The sequence below is a fragment of the Tursiops truncatus genome, chromosome 3, assembly GCF_011762595.2.
Source record: "Tursiops truncatus isolate mTurTru1 chromosome 3, mTurTru1.mat.Y, whole genome shotgun sequence".
Lineage (NCBI taxonomy): Eukaryota > Metazoa > Chordata > Mammalia > Artiodactyla > Delphinidae > Tursiops > Tursiops truncatus.
Window position 1 is genome coordinate 160,463,099 of NC_047036.1, and position 23,358 is coordinate 160,486,456.

The following is a 23,358-nucleotide window of genomic DNA, read 5'->3' on the forward strand; positions in this document are numbered from 1 at the left end:
ACAAGTCTTAGCTCATTCCATTCTCACAATAACACTCTGAAGTATGTGCTGGTTGATCCCCATTTTACAGCTGGGAAAACTGAGGCACGGAGTGATGAAACAGCTGTCTAGGATCATGCAACATGTAGGGAGTAGAGGCAGGGTTTGAAGCCAAGTCATGTGGATATAGTCTGAGCTCTTAACCGTACAGAGTATGTGTGTGTGTGCACGTGCATGAGAATTCTCTGAACTTGCCCCCTCCTAAAACTCTCTTGGGGTAGGCGCAGCCCAGAGTCCTGCCGCACCCTCTAATACCCATCCAGGCCTTGGACAGCCATCAGGGGATCCCACCCTGCTCAGAGTTCCGAGGGGGAGAAATGAGGACAGCCTGGGATGGAGGCAGAGGTTGCTGAGGTTTACAGGTCGGTAGTTAGGGGCACCATCCCAGAAGCTGGCCTCTGCCCTGCTGTGCAGTCCCAGGAAAACCGCTCACCCTCTCTGGACCCCGAGATGCTGCCCTAAGAAGGCAAGAAAGAGACCAAGGGGGTGGGTAGTGCCACTGCGTTGCTGCCCCAGAGTTCAGCACCACGGACAGGTCCCTGGCCTGCCTCCCTAAGGTGGGGACAGCTGTCCCCCACAGGACCCTATTCTGGACTCTATCCCCACTGGCTATTCTTTTATCAGGAGGAGGGTGCAAGGGCTGGGTTTGTAGGTGATGTTCTAACTTCCCATCTGCCCCCACCTTCTGAGCCCCCCCAGGGGGGGAAGGGGAAGGGGGTTCCAGAGGGGTGGGACGCACCACCAGCCCAGGGTTTCTAGTCTCTGGAAGAATGTGAGGTTTGGGAGGGCACTGCTGTATCCCAGTGTTTGGAATGGGCCTTGCTTACAGGTAGTGCTCACTATTTGTCCACTTCATGCTCATGTGCCACAACCCCTGTAGGAGTCTAGACCCACAACTGGAGTTTCTCTGTGGACCTAGAAGGCATCTTCGCCAGTCAGTATGGATTCAGGGGGAGGATGGGGTGGGCGAGGGCGAGGTCCCTTCCTCCAGCTGGGACTTGGCAGCTCTTCAAAAATCCCAGAAACCAGGAATAGAATCTTGGCGACAACCAAATCCTGGAATTGAAGCTGAGAATCGTGTCAGTCAGCAAACCCAGATTACAGGCTGGCTTGGAGTCCAGTCTGCTGCCAGAACTGGGGACCCCAGGCAGACTAGGACTGGCTGCTGCTCTCTAGGAGCCCCCAATTTGATTTGGGAGGCTGACTTGAAAAATGGGACTTTGATCTTGGCTATGTTAAAGTCAATAATAATAATAGCAGCTGAAATTTACTCCTTCATGCCAGGCAGTTCTAAGCGTTTTATATGTATTGACTATATTGACTCATCTATCCCTTCCAACTACCTCATATTATCCCCATCTGACCTGCAAAGAAACTGAGGCACAGAGAAGCTAAGCTACTTGCTCAAGGTCACCCGGCAAGGAACAGGCAAAAGACAACCCCAGGTTTGATTCCCTCCAGAACCCATGCTCTGACCATAGGACTTCACTGCTCGGATTCTGAAGTCAGTTGGTCCTGGGTTCGGATTCTGGCTCAGCTCTGGCTTGCTGACTGTGTGACCTTGAGTGACACACTGGCCTCTCTGAGCCCCAGTTTCCAGATCCGTAGAGTGGGAGGAATTGGTCCTTTCATGCCAAATGTCTAGGAGGGTTGTACTCACCCCTTCCTTCCTCTCCATCTTGTTTCAGGTCCAGGATGGGGGCCATGTCTGTCTGGGTCTCAGGCCTCCTGATTCTCCAGATGCTGCTCTTTGTGGCTGGGGAACAGGGTGAGTTGGCTTGTGGGTTGGGAGAGGTTGGGGTCTGGAGAATTGACAAGATGGGGCAGCTTTTTAACTTGAGAGCCTTCTCCTGCTGGTTCTCTGGCTTGGTCTGGAGAATAAAATGAGAATAGATGAAAAAAGTCTTTGAACAGTCAAAAGCGAACAAGACACCTGAGAGGTTATTTTTAGTCATTGCCAGTGGAGGCTAGAGTTTCCCGCCTCTCACTGTTTTGCTGAGATGAGCTGAAGAGAGAGAGAAAAAAAAGAGGGAGAGAGAATAGTATGAAGATTGATTAGTGATGCCTGCCATGGGTAGGACAATAGAAATAAAGGTCTGTGTGCCTCTCCCTGGCATCTCCCCAGTAGCGGTCAAAAGCCCAGACTTTAGCAATGCCTCCTGATTTGCTCTGTGGCCTTACGCAATTATAATGATGTCTCTGAGCCTCAATTTCCTCAACTCCCCCAAAAGAGGATGAGACAGGGCTACCTCTGCAGATGGTTATGAAAATCAAATGAGCTGATTGCTATTTATAAAGTGCCTGTTATATAGAAGGTACTCCACAAACACTGTTTCTCTTCCAATGGCTGCCTATCACTTAACTTTTGGGGAAACCATGGCTCAGAGCAGAATAGTGACTTTCCCATGGACACATAGTGAGTCAGTGACACTGAGAGTTAAATCCCTGGCCTCCAGGGTCTGGACTTTGAGAGGAGGCAGAACTATGAAGGGATTCGACCCCATTACCCCTCTTCTGCTCACAGATTGGGTTGCAGGTCACAGATCTGTGTACGACATTGTGATGTTGTGTAGGCAACCTAACCTCTCTGGCCTCAGTCAGAGGGTCCTTGCTTCTCAGTCAGGCCCTCTCTCCACCTTCTCCACCACAGGCACACAGGACGCCACTGCTGCTGCCACTGCCGAGAAGGGGCTCCACATGCAGAAGGTGGGGTCTGGGTCGGTGCGGGCTGCGCTGGCAGAGCTGGTGGCCCTGCCCTGTCTCTTCACCCTGTGGCCACGGCCAGGTGCAGCCCGAGAAGCTCCTCGGATCAAGTGGACCAAGGTGCGGACTGCATCAGGCCAACGGCAGGACTTGCCCATCCTAGTGGCCAAGGACAACGTGGTTCGAGTGGCCAAGGGCTGGCAGGGACGCGTGTCACTACCTGCCTACCCCCGGCACCGGGTCAACGCCACGTTGCTACTGGGGCCACTGAGGGCCAGCGACTCCGGGCTCTACCGCTGCCAGGTGGTGAGGGGCATCGAGGATGAGCAGGACCTGGTGCCCCTGGAAGTGACGGGTCAGTTGGGGGAAGGGGAGGGGCCAAGGCTGGGATGGGGAAGCCCATCCACTGAATGTCACCTTAGAAATTACTCCCTGGGGAATTCCCTGGTGGTCCACTGGTTAGGACTCTGCAGTTTTACTGCCGAGGGCCCAGGTTGGATCCCTGGTCAAGGAGCTAAGATCCCACAAGCAAAAAAAAAAAGAAAGAAAAGAAAAGAAAAAAAAAGAAATCACTCCCTGAACAGCGATTTGCTTTCAGTTCTTCTGATGAAGTCAGGAACAAAGTCTCCATGGGTACGCCTCTCTCTTTAACATCTCTCTCTTTCTCTTTTAGCTAAGAGAGAGCAGCCTCTGGCTCAGTCTCTTATGGACCACAGCATTTCATAGGATTTCATAACCTTGTTTTAAGTCCATTTCATGGTTACCTACTTTCACATAAGGCAAAGGATATTGGCTTTCTATTTAATATAGGAATACAAATTTCCTTTTAAAATAAATATATGTTTTTAAAAAGTAAAGTTCTTTTTAAAAAGTGGATTGAAAATATAGATTAAGTAAATAAGTCATCAATGTAACCAATTCCTATATTAAATTGTTTCTGTTGAAATAGTGTAGTTTCTGTTTTCCTAACCAATCAAGATGAACAAGGCCAAAAAACAATTTTTTTTAAATTATTAAACAAAGTCCTAGGACACGGCATGGCACACAGAAGATGATCAATTGATATTTGACAAATGAATCAATGAAAGGATTTGTGGGGTTTTTTGGCTGCGTTTTGGGTCTTCATTGCTGCACGTGGGCTCTCTCTAGTTGCAGCGAGCGGGGGTTACTCTTAGTTGCGGTGGGCAGGCTTCTCATTGCAGTGGCCTCTCTTGTTGCAGAGCATGGGCTCCAGTAGTTGTGGCCATGGGCTCAGTAGTTGTGGCTCGCAGGCTCCAGAGAACAGGCTCAGTAGTTGTGGCGCACGGGCTTAGTTGCTCCAAGGCATGTGGGATCTTCCTGCACCAGGGCTTGAACCCGTGTCCCCTGCATTGCAGGCGTATTCTTAACCACTGCACCGCCAGGGAAGCCCAATGAATGGATTGTTGTGTGGAGAATATCCTGTGGACTCCTACTGGGAAGTCAATTTCCCTTAACCTATGTTGGCCACGAGCAAAGTCCCTGCACCCTCTGTTCTGGGGCACAGTCTTTGCCCAGCCAACAGTGTCTCACTGCATATTTTATGGAGTCAACCAATCATCCCCTTTCCAAGGCATTGTTCTCAAAACTGATAAACCTCAAAGAAAACTGATAAGTCGTGAAAGAAGAGAATTCCACCTCTGGGTTTGGTTAGTTCGTTCATTCAGCCAAACATTTATTGAGTAGCTACCACATGCCAGCCTGGTGCTGGAGACACAGCCATGAGTGAGACACAGCTGCTGCCTTCTGGGAGCTCTCAGTTTGATAAAATGGAGCAAAATGTTTAACACCTTTGTTTTGCTCAGCCATTTCTCTCATCCCTGAATCAGAATTTGAGTCACAGTGAGCTTATTGATGCTTCATGTCCTGGCTTACATGTCACCTCCTCCAGGAAGCCTTCGGTGACTCCATTTCTAAGCTGAGCAAGAACCACATTTGGGGGCTTCCCTGGTGGCGCAGTGGTTAAGAATCTGCCTGCCAATGCAGGGGACACGGGTTTGAGCCCTGGTCTGGGAAGATCCCACATGCCACGGAGCAACTAAGCCTGTGTGCTACAACTACTGAGCCTGTGATCTAGACCCCACGTGCCACAACTACTGAAGCCTGCGCACCTAGAGCCCATGCTCCACAACAACAGAAGCCACTGCAATGAGAAGCCCGTGCACCGCAACGAAGAGTAGCCCCTGCTCGCCACGGCTAGAGAAAGCCCGCGTACAGCAACGAAGACCCAATGCAGCCATAAATAAATAAATACAATTTTTTTAAAAACCCACCACATTTGATCACCCATTGCTGCCTTTGCTTCCCCTCTGTATGCATGTACTTAATTCCTAAAAGGCAGAATCTCTCTCTCACTCTTCTCCATGCCTCCTGTCACCTCCAGAGCCTAACCCTAGGCATGAAGAGTGCTATCTTTGGAGTCAGATCTTTCTGGATATAACTTCTGGCTCTCCCTTATACAGGTTAATTGGCCTTAGACCTGTCCCTCAACCTTTCTGAGCCTTAGTTTGCTCCTCTGGAAATGGGGATAATCATAGGGTTGTTGTAAGATTTCAATGAGATAATGCTTATAAATGCTTTCTACATAGCAAATATTTAACAAATTCTAGCCCTTTATGGCCATTGCTATCATTTCTTCATCTGTAAAATGGGGGCATATCTGTCTCACCCCCCGTCATCATCACCCTAGCACTATGCCTGTTGCTGAGTGAACAGACATGGTACAGGGCAGTGTAGGGCAGCAGGTCTGTTATTATCAGACTGGGGGGGGCATTCTGCAAGAGCGAGGTCTGTTCTTGAAGATTACAGCATAAATCATCCTGGATATTTCCCCATAGGTGTTGTGTTCCACTACCGAGCAGCCCAGGATCGCTACTCGCTGACCTTCGCTGAGGCCCAGGACGCCTGCCGTCTCAACTCAGCCACCATTGCAGCCCCGCGGCACCTGCAGGCCGCCTTCGAGGATGGCTTTGACAACTGTGATGCCGGGTGGCTCTCTGACCGCACTGTTCGGTGAGGGGGTACACAGGGTAGGGAGATGGAGAGCTAGCCCCTGGAGAAAGATGGTCCTTGGGGGCCCCAGGAGCACACATCTGAGAGGGACCCCCACCTTGTCTTGTCAGGTATCCTATCACCCAGTCCCGTCCTGGTTGCTATGGTGACCGTAGCAGCCTTCCAGGGGTGAGGAACTATGGGAGGCGAGACCCACGGGAACTCTACGATGTGTATTGCTTTGCCCGTGAGCTGGGGGGTAAGTCTGGGGCTGGCAGAACACCCCCTTCCCTGAGCCCCATTACCCTCCCTAACCCCCATCCTTCCCTAAGTCCTTCCTAGCTCTCCTAAGTTTCATCCCTCTCTAAACCTGCAGCCATGATCTGAGCCCACCGGTTCCCTGAGCCTTCCTCCACTCCTTGAGCCTCTCTCCTCTGTGCCCCTTCCCTCTCTCTGAGCCTCTTCCCTCTCTGAAGCCTTGTCCCCTTCTCTGAGTCTCTCCCCCTTCCTGCCCCCCCTCCCTCTTCCTACTTCCCTCCTCACTGATCCCCCCTCATCAAGGCCCTCCCTCTCTCTGAAGCTCAACTCGTTAAGGGGCCTGAGTTACCTCACTTGAAAAGGAAAGTGAAGCCCCCTCTTAGCACTGCATGAGAGGTAACGACAGTGATGTTCTGGCGATGGGGGCACGCAGCTGCGGCTGCTGCAACCCAGATCTAGCCAGATCAGGGCTATTTGGGGTGGGACCCCCTTCCCGGGCTCCGTGGGAGGGTTCTTGGGGCCCCTCTGACCTTCTCCCGCGCCTTCCCGCAGGCGAGGTCTTCTACGTAGGTCTGGCCCGCCGCCTGACACTGGCCGGCGCGCGTGCCCAGTGCCGCCGCCAGGGCGCTGTGCTGGCCTCGGTAGGACAGCTGCACCTGGCTTGGCATGAGGGCCTGGACCAGTGCGACCCGGGCTGGCTGGCCGACGGCAGCGTGCGCTATCCGATCCAGACGCCGCGCCGGCGCTGCGGGGGCCCAGTCCCGGGCGTGCGCACCGTCTATAGCTTCGCCAACCGCACCCGCTTCCCGGCGCCGAGAGAGCGCTACGACGCCTACTGCTTCCGAGGTGCGCGTGAGGCCACGCCCTTTGAGTGTGCGTCCCCGGGTGGCCACGCCCCAAGGGCATGCACCTTGATACAGGCCGCGCCCCTGGGAGCTTGGCTTTCTAGTAGAGGTGGAGGCCAGGCAGGGGAGAGACACAAGAAAACTTGCTGCGCGGTGAGCCGCGCCCCCAGGGAAAGGTCGTACCCCTGAGACAAGCTTTCCGTAGGAGCCCCGCCTTAGAGGAGGACGAACCCCAGAGAAGACCAAGCTCTGGGGGGAAGTCCTGTTTAGTGGGTGGGCTATGTCTCCTGAGATCTCTGAGAGACACGCCGCTGGATGGAGCAGTTCTCACCTGGAGCCTTGCCCATGAGCACCCACTGGGGAGGAAGTGATGCCTCAACTAGCCATGACCCCTGAGCAAGGCCACACCCCCAGGGATGGGACCAGGGATGGCCTTCACCCTTGGGGTGGGGCCACACCCTCAGAAGCTGCAAACCTCAAGTCCAAGGAGCTGAGTCTTATGTGTAAGCTGGGGGGGGGAAAAGAATCTCTTCGTAGGAAGGCCATGCCCATTAGGCGCTTTCTCTTCCATGGGAGGAGCCACGGCCCAGGTCTGACCTGCCCCCTGAGAGCTGGCCACTGCTCAGCTTCACCCACCAGCCAAGCTGTCTCTTGACCCTTTACTGCGACCAGTTGATTCTGACCTTGACAGTGGACCCCAGCCTGAACAGTGAGGATGATAACTTTGCGCCTCTGTCTCTCAGTCAGGGGGGATCCCAGAAACAACCCAGAGAGACAGAGGGGCTCAGAGAGACAGAGGTACATAGAAGATCTCTGCTGTAGCATGCTGGAATGTGGGTAGACTTCAGGCAGAACTTCCCAGCCAGCCCCTGGGCCTAACACAGCCTCTTCTGCTTTCTCCCACAGCTCATCACCCTACATCACAACATGGAAACCCAGAGACCCCGTCGTCTGGGGATGAGGGGGAGATTCTATCAGCAGAAGGGCCCCCCGCCCAAGAACTGGAGCCCAGCCTGGAGGAGGAGGAGGTGGTCACCCCAGACTTCCAGGAGCCTCTGGTGTCCAGTGGGGAGGAAGAGCCTCTGATCTTGGCAGAGAAGCAGGAGTCTCGAGAGACCCCCAGTCCTGCCACTGGGGGCCTCACACTAGCCTCAAGGCCTGCTCTGGAGGCTGAGGAGGTGTGGCTGAGCACGGTGTCCCCCGCCCCCGGCAACGTGGAGGCAGGCACTGCGGTGGGCAGGCACACAGAGGCAACCCCAGCCAGCCCCATGCCCAGGAGGAGGGGGCGCTTTAAAGGGTTGAACGGGCGCCACTTCCAGCAACAGGAACCCCAGCGAGGGCTGAAGAGCGCGCTCCAGGCCAGCGTCCAGCCCCCCACCCCAGAGGTTGCTGGGAATTACGTGGAGCCTCCCCTGGCCACAGGAGCCACTGACGCCTTGGGGAGTGGCCGGAGCCAAAGCCCCTGGGCTGTGCTGACCAATGAGGTGGATGTGCCTGGAGCTGGTGAGTGGGGTCCAAGGGGGAGATGGGACCTGCCTGGGGATGCAAGGGGGACAGGGGAGGAGGCTCCGAATCACAGTTGGGTCCCCTGGCCTCACCAAGCCTCAGAAGACCCCTCTTCCTCAGGCCTGGAGCCAAGGAGACTATCAGCAGAAGAAGCTGCTGAGAGATAATTATAATTACTGTTGGTATTGTTTCAGGTTCCCCTGGTGGCAGGAGCCCCCCAGAGCCCTGGCTGTGGCCCCCAACCATGGTCCCACCTATCACCCTTGGCCTGGAACTAGAGGAAGCCAAGGGCCCCAGTGTGAGGCCAGCCACCCCCGACCTGCCCTGGTCCTCCTCGGAGGCCACTGCCTTGGCTCCCGACCCCTTGAAGGGCCCCAGCACTGCCCGCTGGGAGGCTTCTCCCACAGTCATTTCTCCAGACCTCCCTGTCATGGCCATGCTTCGTGGCCACAAACTGTGGCTCCTGTCACACCCTACGCCCCTCCCCACTGATGCCAGTGAGGTAAAGGGGTATAATGAAGCCATGGCCGCTGCCCCACCCTCCCCTGCCTCAGAGATCGAGGCCAGCCCCCAGTATCCCATCCATCCAGAAGTGTATTCCCTGCCCTCCTCCTCGGGCCTGATGGGACAAGGTGGAGAGGCCACATCCCTGACACTCAGCAGCCCTGGAGAAGGAAGTCCTACGGCTCCTTTGCAGGCAGCTACAGACACACGAGCTGGAGCTGGTCCTAACTCCTTCAGAGCAGACTTCGGAAAAACTGGGGGGACCAGCCCTACTGGGCTCAGCAAAGCTGAGCCCCCCAGATCCAACCCACAGGCTTCTGTGGATGGGAATGTGGTGGCAGCCGTCACTCCCACTGAGACGGCCCCTGAGCCCATGGGAGCCAGAGGCGTCTTGGGGTCTGAGTCTGCGGTCTTCAACACAGCAGAGACCCCCACTTCCAGCTTGCAGGCCAACATGGATGAGGCACAGGGCATGTGGCGGTCACTGCACAGTGAAGGGCTAGACCCCCATTCCCCATCTGCGCCCTTGGGGGTCCCTAGGGTCTCCTTGATGCTCAAGGTCACCCCGCGTTTGGAGCCTTCGGCTGCTACAGATGGAGGAGCCACAGTGGCTCCCATGAATTCCATGGCCACACTAGACACCCGTGGTGCCGGTGGGAATTGGGAACCTGGATCCCACGTGGTTGAGGGAGCTGAAAACCCCACCTTGAACCCTCAAATGGCTGTGGATACAAGTGTGGTGATGTCCCTCATGTCCCTGGACCTGGGGGACAAGGTTGGGGTCCTGGCCATGTCCACAATGGCCTCCTCAAACTCCCAACCCCATCCAGAGCCGGAGGGCCAGATGGTGACCCAGGGCACCCTGAGAGGCTTGGAGCCTCCACGTGAGGGCAGCCCCTCAGGGGAGCCTGCTCTTCCTCCTTGGACACCGACGGCAGCCAGCAAGGACAAGCCCATTTCGGTTTCCTCGGGGGAGCCTATAGTGCCGTGGGACTCCCCCAGCACCCTGCTGCCTGCCTCCCTGGGCCCAGAGGAGTTTGAGCTGGAGGTCCTGGCGGGGAGCCCGGGTGTGGAGAGCTTCTGGGCGGAGGCAGCAAGTGGAGAGGAGCCAGCCCTGCCAGGAACCCCTGCAAATGGGAGTGCAGAGGAGGGTGAGTTGGAAGCTCGTGGTCTCATCCAGGTCACTGTGTTTGTGCTCAGGAACCAGGGGCTGGGGTAGGCCAGAGCTGGGAGGAAGGATTGTTCTTGGGTGCCTGGGAAGGTTTCTAGCAGGGGATGATGTTGAAGGCGGGAGGTCATTAGGCAGAGTTGAATTACAGAAAGCGTATTCCTGGCAGAGGCACTAGCCTGGGCAAAGGCCAGGAGGTGAAGCTGCGTTTGATGTGTTTTAGGCACAGCGAGCAATGAGGCAATGACGAGGTGTTGGGCGGAGTTTGGTTTTGGGGACGAGTACAGTCAGCAAATCATGTTCATGACCACTCTCAGCTGACAGTGTTGTGTGACGCTGGGGTCCTGCTTTCAGCGATGCCTCAGTCTGAGGAAGACAGAGCTGGTTACAGGCAACCCCCCTGGGGTGGGGCCGGAGGGAGGAGGCATGGCAGGGAGGCCTTCCTGGACAAGTGTTGAATCGTAGCTGGAATTCAGTGGTGCAAAACGTGGGGGGCCTCAAGCCACAGATAAAGTGGGTGCTGGGAAGGGGTGGGAGTGGTGGGCATCACCCCCATTTAGTAGACAGCAAACTGAGGCTCAGGGAGGTATGTCACTACCAGCTAGTCAGTGGTCAAACCTCAACTGGCACCCAAATCCACATGTGCCTTGGTTGCTCTATGCCCAGCGGAGTCCAGAGAAAGCCATCACCCTGTTCTCCTGGGGCCAGGTCTGCCCGTTATGGGCAGCCTGCAAATTCCAGCCCTTTAGTTTTTAGGTCCTGCCATATTGAGCTATTCTTTCGGTCAAGTGAGCGTTAAAAAAAAAAAAAAAACAAAGAAGAAGAAGAAGCTAATTAAGAGGCACACTTTTTCCGAGTTGCAAAACACTCTTATTAACAGGATTGGTTTTACAATCAATCAATAACACTTGCTCCTTTTTTTGAAGGCAGAGTGTCGTGGTGATGGAAACAGCGGATGCAGGGTTTTATCACCCACCCTGTCATCTCTGGGTTGTGTCTGGGGCTGCATCTTCTTTTCTTAGATGCCCAGGAGGCAGGTGGACCCTGGGCAGGGGCACTTGCATCAATAAAGGCTTATGTTTATTGGTGACTGCCTTTGTGCTTGGGTTGGTCTGAGCACTTTACTGGAATCACCTTGGTTAATCTTTTTAATGTCCTTGAGGAACAAGTTCTAGTACGATCCTAACTTTACAGATGGGGATACTGAGGCACAGGGAAGTCAAGTGACTTGTGCAGAGTCATGCAGCTGGGGAGTGTCAAGGATAACGTTTGAATCCAGGCTGTCTGACAACAGTCTCTGTCTCAATCACTGGGCTCTAAGATGTTTATTTCATTGACATAAAACAAAATAAAACGCCCTGAGGTCTTGGGGAGGGGGTAAGCTTGCCCAAGGCCAAAGGAACTAGAGAAGGAATGGTCAGGTGGGAGGGAAACCACGAAGAAGTGTGCTAAGGAAAGTGTGTTGAGAGGAGCCCCCAGGGCCACGGCTGGATCTGTCTTGGACTTTGTTGGTTTTTCAGCTCCAGACTCAAGCCATGGGCAGCCGGGGTGGAGGGAGGCAGCCAGTGCTGGGGGAGACCTGGGCGCCTACTCACCTACTGCTTGCAGCAGAAATGCTAATGAAGCCAAAAATAAATGCAGCACCAGCAAGCGACTGAGTCACCGCCAGTCCGTGGGCAGGTGTCAGCAGCTTGGGGCACCTGGTGGGGCTTACACGTCCTGGCGCCTGGCAGCCCCACGCATGTGCCCGCACGTGCCAGGGTGGCACCAGGCACAGAAATAGCCACAGGCCTCTCTGGCCATCCGTGGTGGTACACGCCACTGCCCCAGGGACCGGCTTCAGTCACTGCGGGCAGGCCAGCAGCTACCTTTATGCAGTTAGCAAGCAACTGTTGAGTGCTTGCTGTATTCCAGGCACCATGTTGAGACCGAGTCCCTTGTCCTCTGGCAGCTGACATTCTAGAACAATGCTCTAGAACTTTCCCAGTGATGGAAATGTTCTCGAGCTACGCAGTCTAATACAATAGCAACAAGCCATTGGTGGCTACTGAGCCCTTGAAATGTGGCTAGTGTGACTGAGGAACTGCGTTTTAACTTTTATTCCATTTTAATTAATTTAAACTTAAATAGCTGTGCGTGGCTGCCATGTGGAACATCACTGCTCTGGGGGGAGGCATGGATAAGAAATGATGGTCCTAATAAATTATATTGGAGGTTAGAAAGTAATAAAGACAAAAGAGAAAAGTAAAGCAAGGGATGAGGGATGCCAGTGGGTGGGTTTTGGTTTTGGAAGGGGGGTTAGGATGAATTTTAGCAAGCCTGAAGGAGGTGAGAGGAGCCATGCAGAGATCTAGGGGAAAAGCAGTTCAGGCAGACGGAATAGCTTGTGCAAAGGCCCTGAGGCAGGACCGTGTTTGGTGTGTAGGAGGAACAGCAGGGTCAGTGTGGCTGGAGCGGAGTAAGTGAAGGAGGGAGAGGAGGATCAGGCAGGGAGATATTGGGGAAGACTGCACCAGGCCCTGTGGGCTGAGGTAAGGATTTTGGCTTTTCCTATGAGGGCAATGGGGAGCCATGGAGGAGTCTAAGCAGAGGAGGGACATGACCTGACTCAGGTTTACATGGCCTCCCTCTGGCAGCTGTGGGGAGAACAACCTGTTAAGGGTGAGGGCGGAGTCCAGAAGATCAGGGAGGAGGTGACTGCTTGTCATCGTCTCAGTTTCTTGTGGGCCTCCAGACCAGGACAAAACAGAAACAAATTCTACGTTATAGGGCCTGGAGAGAGGGCCTTAAATGGCTTCCAGATCCCCGTAGGCCAGTCTTGGCTCTTGTACTGTCCTGCTGAGTGGCTTTGAGCTAGACCCTGCCCTCCTCTGGGTCTCATTTCTGGTATCTTGCAGTGGAAGACTTGACACTGTCCTGACAAGGGATAGGGGTCATCTGGGGTACATGGGGGTTCTTGCTCTGCCCCTCCAAGACTCCAGGGTGGTCCAGAGACCACTCACCAAGGCCTCTGAGGCCCTGAGATGGGGAGGGGTGACCCTCCTGCCTCCAGAGAACCCTATCCGTGTTAAGCAATGTTGAGACCCCTCAAGAGGCCCCAGGCTGATATACAGAGAGCCAGTCATGGCATTACGGTCAGGACTGGGAGAGCAGGATGAGCTACTTTTTTTTTTTTTTTTTTTGCGGTACGCGGGCCTCTCACTGTTGTGGCCTCTCCCGTTGCGGAGCACAGGCTCCGGACATGCAGGCTCAGCGGCCATGGCTCACGGGCCCAGTTGCTCCACAGCATGTGGGATCTTCCCGGTCCGGGGCACGAACCCGTGTCCCCTGCATCGGCAGGTGGACTCTCAACCACTGCACCACCACGGAAGCCCAGGATGAGCTATTTTTATTTTCATTTTGTAAATGAGGCAACTGAAATTCACAGAAGTAATTTGCCCAGGGTTCCCTAGTGAGTGGCAGAGGCAGGAATTGAACCAGCCTCTCTGACTGCACAGCCTATGGTTATTACTGCTATAATCCACCACTTCTCCACACTGTAACCACTGAGGTTGCATCAGAAGAGGCTGAGCCACAAGGACGAAGGAAGTGATGGTTCCCACTGGTCCCAGTGCCGTTCATACCCCATCTAGAACCTATGTCCACTTCTTTGCTCCAAAGTATGAGAAGCACAATGACCAGTTGGGTATTTCTAGAAAAATGGGGATAAGTCAAGGAGGGCACTTAAACCATGTTCTATGAGAAGACTTCCTAAGAGAAGCTGCAGGAATCCCATTCTAGTTCAGTCCAAGGAAGGACTTTGCCATAGCCAGGGCATCCCACAGGTGCTTTGGCCAGTTCCTGGAAAGAGTAAGCTCATCACAGGGACATGTGAGAGGAAGTTGGCAATCAATTATTGGGAAGTTATAGAGGGGACTCCACAGAGAGGGGTGGAACGAGAGGGCCTTTAGGGGTCTGAGGTCTGGATTCCCTGGGAGGCAGACTTGGTGGTCTGACTCCTTCCCATACTCCTGTCCATCCTGCAGTTCCCTCGGATCCCTGTGAGAACAACCCTTGCCTGCATGGGGGCACGTGTAAAGCCAATGGCACCATGTATGGCTGTAGCTGTGACCAGGGCTTTGCTGGAGAGAACTGTGAGATCGGTGAGTACGCCAGACTCAGGATCTGAACACAGACTTGTCTGACTCAGAGCCCTGGGGTCTATCCCAGCAGCCATCCCCATGAGGATCAGGGATCACAAAATGCTGGCTTCAGATGCTCCCTTCCCCTCCCTCACTCCTTGGTTCCAGTAAATCAGCCTCAGCAACAACCATCTGAGGTTTTATCCTCAGGGCTGAGGCTCTGGTGTGCTGCCTCCCATTACTACCAGGCAGGGGTGGGGAAGGGGAAGACAAAAGGATGGTAAGGCTCATACTCCCACCGGCAAAGGGCCCCAGGGGATTGCCTACCCTCTCCTGGGTAGGCAGGGGTATAGGCACCACCACCAGAACTGTTGGAAGCTAGCTCCAAAGCCCAACACAAGACATATGAAAAATTATGAAATTATAACAATAATTATAAATGATATAATTTCTTGAGCTCTTCCATTGACTCTACTCACAACCACTGCTGTGGAGGTGCAATTGTTATCACCACTTTGCAAAAAAAAAGAAACTGAGTCTCAGAGAGGGCAAGTGACTTGCCTGGCATCGTACATGCTTCAGGCACTATCTACACAGGGATTGGGAGAAGAGGTGCTCAACTGATTGCTCCCTGTACCTACAAACAACTTCGTGATTCTGTGCAAATCCTTATAAGTGCTCCACATTCTGAAGACCCTTCAGCTTCGACATTCTATGTGTCTGTTTGCCAGACCCACCTTCTGTTTGCCAGACCCACCCACTGTTCTGGAGTCAGGGGGAACGTCCTGCACACTCTGGCTTTCAGCCAGCCCAGTGGCATCTCCTCTCATTGATGCTAATTCACATCAGTTGTGTGAGGTTCCACCCCCTTGACCTCCAGAGTCATTGGGCCATCAGTGCAGACCACCGCTGTTGTACTCAGGTCTGGGATAGATGGTAGGGTCATGAACGCATCTTCTGCCTGGTTCTCCATGGGGACTGGGAGCCACAGGGAGGCTGACCTCTGACTCAGCCCCACCTTCCCCTCCAGATATAGATGACTGCCTCTCCAGCCCCTGTGAGAATGGAGGCACCTGCATCGACGAGGTCAACGCCTTCATCTGCCTTTGCCTCCCCAGCTATGGGGGCAGCCTCTGTGAGAAAGGTGAGTCTCTGCCGAGACCCCAGAAACAGTTCCAGGAGCAGGGTTGGGTGCTGGACCACAAGCTTCCCACACATGGAGCTCCAGGTCTCTGCCTCTGGTTCCATGGCCGTGAGTCAGACAGGCAGGAGGCGAATAATTTTCTTGAGATAAAATTCACATAACATAGAATTAACCTTTTTAGAGTGTACAATTCAGTGGCATTCAGTACATTCACAGTGTTGTACAACCACCACCTCTAGCTAGTTCCAAGACATTTTCATCAGCCCCAAAGGAAATCCTGTCCCCGTTAGCCATCACTCCCCATTCCTCCCCTCCAGCCCCTGGCAACCACTAATCTACTTTCTGTCTCTATGGATTTGCCTATTTTATATGTTTCATATAAATGTAGTCATACGCTCTGTGTCTTTTTGTATCTGCCTTCTTTCACTCAGCCTGATGTTTTTCAGGGTTCATCCACGCTGTAGGACGTGTCAGTGCTTCATTCCTTTTTATGGCTGAATCGTATTCCATTGGATGGTCCACATTTTGTTTATCCATTCATCACTTGATGGACCTTTGAGTTGTCTCCCCCTTGTGGCTAATGGGAATAGTGCGGCTATGAATGTTCATGTACACGTTTTTGTTTCAATACCTGTTTTCCATTCTTTTTGATTTTCCCCCCATTCTTTTTGGTGTACCCAGGAATAGAACGGCTGGGTCATATGGTAATTCTGTGTTTAACTTTTTGAGAAGCTGCCAGACTGTTTTCCACAGGGGCTACACCATTTTACATTCCCCCCAGCAACGCAAGATGGTTCCAATTTCTCCATATCCTTGCCAGCGCTTATTATTTTCCTTTTAAAAAAAAATTATAGCCATCCTAGTGGGTATGAGGTGGTATCCCATTGTGATTCTGATTCGTTTTTCCTAATGATTCACGTTGTTGACCATCTTTTCATGTGCTTGTAGGCCATTTGTATATCTTTTTGGGAGAAATGTCTATTTGAGTTTTTTCCCAGGAGGGAAATTTTAGGCCTTCCTGAGACCATTTCCTGAGGTCCCAGGATGTGGCCAGATCAGAGAATGAGATATTAGAGTTGGAATAAGAGGGAATGGGTGTAATGGTCTTCCAGTTGAATCTCTTCCTGCAACAGAGAAAAGAAGTGAATATGGGAGGAGGGAGGTGAAAAGGTGGGGGGACAGAGTGGGGGCTGGGGGATGGGCCCAGGGAGAGGGTTGATTTCGCCCCACAGTGACCTTGGATTGGGGCCTCTCTCTGGTGGGCTGGTGTGCTCACGGCTGGCAAGGCAGGCCTCGGCTTGAGGCCAGCCCCCTTCATGCTCCCTTTTCACCTCCCAGACACAGAGGGTTGTGACCATGGCTGGCACAAGTTTCAGGGCCACTGCTACCGCTACTTCGCCCATCGGCGGGCATGGGAGGATGCCGAGAGGGACTGCCGCCGTCGAGCCGGCCACCTGACCAGCATCCACTCATCCGAAGAACACGGCTTCATTAACAGTAGGGACTCTGGGGTGGGCAGGGGTGGCCTTTACAGTCCCTTTGTCAGGGGATCCCCCCCGGGTCCTGAAGACGCTACCTTTCTGAAACTATGTTCATTAATGCAAGCCCTGACCACTTATTAATTCAAGTGTCTATTTATTCACTTGTCAGTTCATTCATTCACTTCATTCATTCTCTGACTATTTACGGAGCACCTGCTATGTGCCAGGCACTGTTCCAGGCACAGAGACACACATTGTCCTGTCCTTAGGGAGTGACGTTCTTGAAGAGGATATAGTCAAACAAGTAAATATCTAATTAAATAAGTCTATCCTAAAATTTAGCTGGTTCTCAGGGCACTGATGACAGTTAAAACAGGGCCAGGGGACAGAGGGTGATGGAGAAGCATCTGTGGTGCGGGGGATGAAATGAGGGAGGAGCAGAGATTTAGAGAAAGAGGGGTGTCCCATAAATTAAATCCAGCATTTATTGATTTACTCATTATTCCTTCTACCCTTTTTCATCCATTTATTTATTCACATTTTCCCCATCCCATCCCCTGTTAATTCTTTAATTTGTTCATTCCCTGGTTCACTGGCTTTTTTCCTCTATGTAATCAAAGACACATGCATCCAGCTGCTTCCTCCTCAGTGACTGATTGGCTCATTTAGATTCACCTGCCTGCCCTGTCAGCCTTGCTCGCTGGCTCTCTTAGCCCCTGCTCTCTCACTTCTGCAAAGATCTGACTTGTTTTTATCGTTTTCTCTGGCCTTTTGTTTAAGCCACAAATTGTGACAAGGCCAGGAGCCTAATTCCAGCCCTTTCCATGCCCCAACCCCACTCCCCAAGTATGAGGCCAGCCAGAGCCTCAGCCTGCTAGGAAATGGGGGGATGTGGCCTCCAGCCCATGCCCCCCAGGCTGGCAGAGGGGCTGGGGTCCTCCCCTCCAGCTCAAACCCAAAACTGGGGGAGGGGCTCTGGGTACCCCCCCCTCCATTCTCATCTTCATCCACTTCCCCTTCCAGCCCACCTTCAGGCTGGGGAGGGGGCTGAGTCTCCCCTCCCACACCCCCCACCTGGCCTCCAGCCAGCAACCTAGGCTGGGGGAGGTACAAGTACCCAGCCCTCACGACACCCCACACCCCACAGGTTTTGGGCGTGAAAACACGTGGATCGGCCTAAACGACAGGATCGTGGAGAGGGATTTCCAGTGGACGGACAACACGGGGCTGGTGAGTGGTGGCAGCCTGGGGGCCTGGGTCCCTGCCGTCAGACTGTTGACTTGGGCCCTGCCTAGAATGGAGAGTTCTGGGTAAGCTGCAATGACCCGGCCCTCTGACTTCACTTTAGTAAATCTTATATTATATCTTTTTCACCACAATTAGAAAAGAAATCCACCTCCTCTCCTCTGCCATGAGAACTGGCCCCGGCCCACTCTCTGACTACACTTGAACTGGATCAAGCAGCCCCAGCCCTCCTGGCCTCTGTTCTGCTCCTCAGACAGGACAAGCTCAGTCCCGCCTCAGGGCCTTTGCATTAGCTATTCCCTCTGCTTAGAACTCTGTTCCCTGCCTGCGTTGTTCTTATCCTTGAGTCTTCCTTCAGCTCTCCTGTTGCCTCCTCAGGGAAGCTCTCCTGGACTTCCAGTCTGAGGTCACCTTTTTGTTCAACTATTTATCTAACAATGAGTGACCCATATGGAAAACAGACTGTCAGGGAGTGAGCCGGGGCAGGAGGACCAGGGAAGAGGGCACCACAGCCTCGCAGCTAGAGGAGAGTTGACTTGGACTGTAGTGGCAGCCACCCTCAGGGCAGGCAGAACAGTGCTCATTGTAGAGATGGAAACACTGAGTCCCTAAGAGTTTGAGTGGTCTGGCCGGGGGAATCCCACAGTACCAGTGCCAGAGCCTGGGACAGGCTGCATGTCCCCTGAGCACCCCCTGCTCCCCATTCTTACAGCAATATGAGAACTGGAGGGAGAACCAGCCCGACAATTTCTTCGCGGGTGGGGAGGACTGTGTGGTGATGGTGTCACATGAGAGTGGGCACTGGAATGATGTCCCCTGCAACTACAACCTCCCCTATGTCTGTAAGAAGGGCACAGGTATGCTGCTACTCTCCCTCCCACCCCTTCTCCCCCAACCTTCCCTCCTGCCGGTCACTGGTTCGTTGTTTTATTTAAGTTTGTAAACGTAGGAGTCAGTCCAGCCCAGTTTTCACTCTTTAGAACTATGTGAGGGTACCCGTTTTTCCCCCACCCTTGCCAACTCTGTGTTACCAAACTTTTTGTTCTTTGTTCATCTAAGTCCTGAAAAACAGTATCTCATTGTCATCATAGTTTGCACGTCTTCGAGGATGAGAATAACCAGCTCTTCATATGTTGATAAGCTGTTTATATGTATTTGATTTCCTGTGACCTACCAGTTCATTTCCTTTGCCTAATTTTCTATCAGTTCATTGGTCTTATTGATTTGTAAGAGCTCTTTACATATTAAGGAAACATATATATGTATAGGTATAGTCTCAAGTCCACCTTTCTTATACTTTTCTTCATTCTTGCTTCTGTTTCTTTGCCAATTTTCATATCCTTTTTTCCATTCATTTGCTCAGATTATTCTTGCCTCCCATCTCCTTCATTCCCATCATGCACAAGAATTAGGGGGTGGGATGTGTCCAGGAGGATGTGTCCCTCAGCATCTCCTGGTTTGGGTGGAGGAGACATTCACTTCTAGCCCTTTGAGGTCACAGCTGGGCAAAAGGTGGGACCTGTTGAGGGTTCATCTCAACAAGAGATGAAACCAGTTCAGCCCCAGTCCCATACACTTCTTTAACTGGAGGTTCCTCTGTCCCCAGTGCTGTGTGGTCCCCCTCCAGCAGTGGAGAACGCCTTGCCCATCGGTGCCCGCAAGGCCAAGTATAATGTCCACGCCACTGTACGCTACCAGTGCGACGAAGGATTTGCCCAGCACCATGTGGCCATCATCCGATGCCGGAGCAATGGCAAATGGGACCGGCCCCAAATTGTCTGCACCAAACGTAAGTGGCTTCTGCCAGACACCCCAACAAAAGTTTCCAGCTACTTGTAGTCTCCAGTTAAGCATCTCATGACTACACACATTGATCTGGTTGAATGTCTGCCTGATAATATGGCCTTGCAGATAAGTGAGAACTTACTAGCTTGCCTGGTGTTCCCTCCATTTCCCCCTCCCCCGAGGAAGCCTGTTCCATCAGGCCACCCACCTCTCATCAGCTTTTGCCACGTCCCTGTCGTCCCTCACTTCCCCGCAGCCAGACGATCCCATCGGATGCGGCGACACCATCACCACCACCAACACCACCACCAGCATCACCACCACAAATCGCGCAAGGAGCGCAGAAAACACAAGAAACACCCAGCAGAGGACTGGGAGAAGGAAGAAGGGAATTTCTGCTGAAGAACCAGGCAAAAGAAAGCACAATCCCCTTCCCACACCTGCCCTGGAGCCTTCACCTGGGGAGGCAGAGCCCAGAGAGAAACAAGAGGGTCCGGAAGCCCCTGAGTCCCAAACCGCATACCCCCATACATAACCATTTGTAAAAAGCTCCTCTCTCCTTTTTCTTACATATACAAGGTCCTCTTGGCAGGTGTAGCCATGTGTCTGAAAAGTCAGTTCTAGTCAGGCTGAACTCTGGGCGCATCTCTCAGTGGAGGGAAGCACAATCGGCAAAGATTATTCTTTGCACTGGTTTAGTCTTTTGTTGGCAAGGCTGACTGCCAGTTGCGGAAATAAGGCTGTGATAAGGGTGCAAGAATGTGTGTTTGGATTCGCACTAAGGAATTGCTTTTACCACCAGAGGTTCAGATTTAGTAAACTGTCAGATGTCCTAAATGCAGGCTGAAGCCTATAGTGAAGGTCACTGGCTTTGGGAGTAGAAAATTACATGGACGCACACGGCTTGAACTTGATGACAGCTCTTCCTTCACCTTGGACTTCAGCCTAAGTCAGTCCTTAGTCTTGGTGGATGAACTGAGTGTGGAATTCCTATGTATTGAATTTTAGGAATGTTTTTAGAACAGCATCCCTCCGTGCCCTCAGAGTTAGGGGTCAGAATAGTCAGAGGAATTTGTGGGCAATGAGGGGAAGCTGTATTGCTTGCCCTCTCAGGTCTAGTCCAGTGCTGAGATTTGGTGGTTCTGCATGTGTGGTGAATTTTATACACACACACACACACACACACACACACACACACACAGATGAGAGGATGTTTAGGGCTCAACGAACCCAGATTTCTTCCCCCTCCATCTCTCAGGGAGACAAAGAACCTCCTTCCTGGGCCAAGGAGGTGCCAAGTTTTCTAGCTCGTTGCCCATATCCATCCCTCAAGCAGACATTGGTAATGCCCCTGCCATGGGTCCCACCCCTACCCCTACTCTATTCCTGTCTCCTCCATTCATCGCCTGGTGGACTAGAAATGCTTAAAACTTGAAGTAGTGACATCTACCTGCGGTCATGTAGAGAGATGAAACACACACACACACACATTTTTCTCTTAGTTTTTTAATTTTTTAAGCAGTAAAGAACTCACCTTGCCTTCCTCCCCAGAATCTGAAACCTGTAAAAACTTTCCCCAAGCCGGAAGTCGGGATTCAGCTTCCTGATCTCTGGCGGAAAGAGCCACAGCTTTTCCTCCACGTCCTTTGTCCACTCTCAACCTCTCTAGTCTGGGTAACGTCTGTGGATTAGTGTTAAAAACCACAGTGGAGAATGGCCCTCTGCAGGAAAGAAAAATAAGCAAATATACAGTCCATCTAAGGGTTCAGTAGAGAAAGAAATGTGTTGGCTTAGCCTATATTCCTCCTGGGAAGTACTAATCATAATTGACAACTATGGAGTAGGTACCATGCTAAGGACTTACACTGCCTCCATGAATCTTCTCAACAGCCCAGTGACTTAGGAACCATTACTTTCCCATTTTACACAAGACAAAACTGAGGCTCAGATAAGAGAAAGGCACTGGCTTGCAAGACAGGAATAAGGATTCGGTCCTGCCTCTGGCTGACTCCTAACCCTGCTCTCTATTCTGGGGGGAAGGAATTGAAACATAATCATGCTCTAACACACAGGAAGATTTAGGAAAAGATTGAGAAGTGCAAACTAGACCTGCATCCTTGACCATGGTCTTTAGTGTCCCCTGCTATAGACATTATCCACTGTCCCATGTTATGGTTATTGTTGAGAAAACCCAGGGATATAGGTTTGCCTTCTAGGTTTGATAATTCCTCTTGGTTTAAGAAATATAAAAACAATAACACATCTTCAGTCATCCATGTCACAAAAGAATTTTCCTTTGTTTGGAGTGGGGGGCTCTGGGGATGCAACTTTTTTGGGGGTGTCTTGGTTTATGCTCCTTACCCTTGACCACCTCAGCCCCTCGCCCTGCCCCCACCCCAGCTCCATGGTGGGAGGGGGCTCTGATATTTTCTAAGGTGGGTGGTTTGTCTCTTGGTCTTTCCCTTTGAGATGTGCGTGTGTGTTTGCGTGTGCCGCGTGTGTGGCATGCGTGTGAGTGTGTGTGCGCGTGAACAGCTTTGGATTCTGTTGGTTATGCTGTCAGCTGCCGTGTTCCGTGGGTCTGTGGTATCTGACACTATGGACATTAATGTACTCCTTGGACATTTTAATAAAATTTTTTAACAGTTCAGCCTGCCTCCTGACACCTTCCTTCATTCATTTACTCAACAAGGACTTACTGGGCAGCTGTTATATGCCGTGTACTGTGCTGGGTGCTGGGGAGATAGTGGTGGACAGAACAGATGTGACCCCTGGGAGGTGGTCAGGGGAGACTTCTTAGAGGAGGTGAATGGAATCTAAAGGATGAATAGCATTAACTAGACAAAGAAGGGAAGAAAGGAAGAGAGTTTCAGGCAGAGGGAAGAGTAAAAGTGAAAATCTTCTTGCAGAAGGGAACATGGTTCATTTGAGAAACAGCAAAGAGTCCATAGCGGCTGGAGCGGAGTGACAGAGGTAGACAGTGGAGGGAGATGAGGTCAGAGAGGCAGAGGATGGATCACTCAGGGCAATATGGGCTGTAATGAGAAGTTTGGGTTTTATTCTAAAGCAATAGTGGCAACATAAACAAGGACAAAAGGTGAATGCCAAGCTTGGAAACAATTCTTCAAATCAGAGATAAAGGAATTTTGCCTTAATATATAAAGAGCTCCTACAAATCAATACGAAAAACCCCAATAATCCAATAGCCAAATGGGCACAGGATATGAACAAAAAGCTCAAAGAAAAGGACAGATGGCTCTTAAACTACAACATATGCTCAACAAAATAATACACAATTTTCAGATCACCAAGATACACAAATAAGGACATATAAATAAAAGGGAATAAACGAATAAATCTCACAAGAGAGGGGCCTTGCATATTTCAATGATGACAATGTACCTGAACTGAGAATAATTTATGATTTACTCAACTTCCTGCATCTAAAGTCAAAGTGGAGGATAGTCAGCTTCATATAACAGGTGAATTGCAAGTGACAACCACAATGAGATATTATTTTTCACCTATCAGGTTGGCTAAGGTAACAAGT

At 52.0% G+C, this 23,358-nt stretch overlaps 1 protein-coding gene across 1 annotated transcript; it reads left to right on the forward strand.

Annotated features, from left to right (window-relative positions):
• Positions 1-1,557: 1,557 nt before the first annotated feature.
• Positions 1,558-22,448, forward strand: NCAN (neurocan). Its single transcript, XM_033854035.2, has 15 exons — positions 1,558-1,807; positions 2,690-3,097; positions 5,598-5,772; positions 5,883-6,010; positions 6,562-6,855; positions 7,761-8,357; positions 8,555-9,022; positions 9,083-10,015; positions 14,058-14,174; positions 15,184-15,297; positions 16,636-16,794; positions 17,926-18,008; positions 18,736-18,880; positions 19,630-19,812; positions 20,065-22,448. Exons 1-15 carry the CDS (start codon positions 1,735-1,737, stop codon positions 20,208-20,210), a joined length of 4,023 nt encoding a protein of 1,340 aa, XP_033709926.1. The 5' UTR covers positions 1,558-1,734; the 3' UTR covers positions 20,211-22,448.
• Positions 22,449-23,358: the final 910 nt, after the last annotated feature.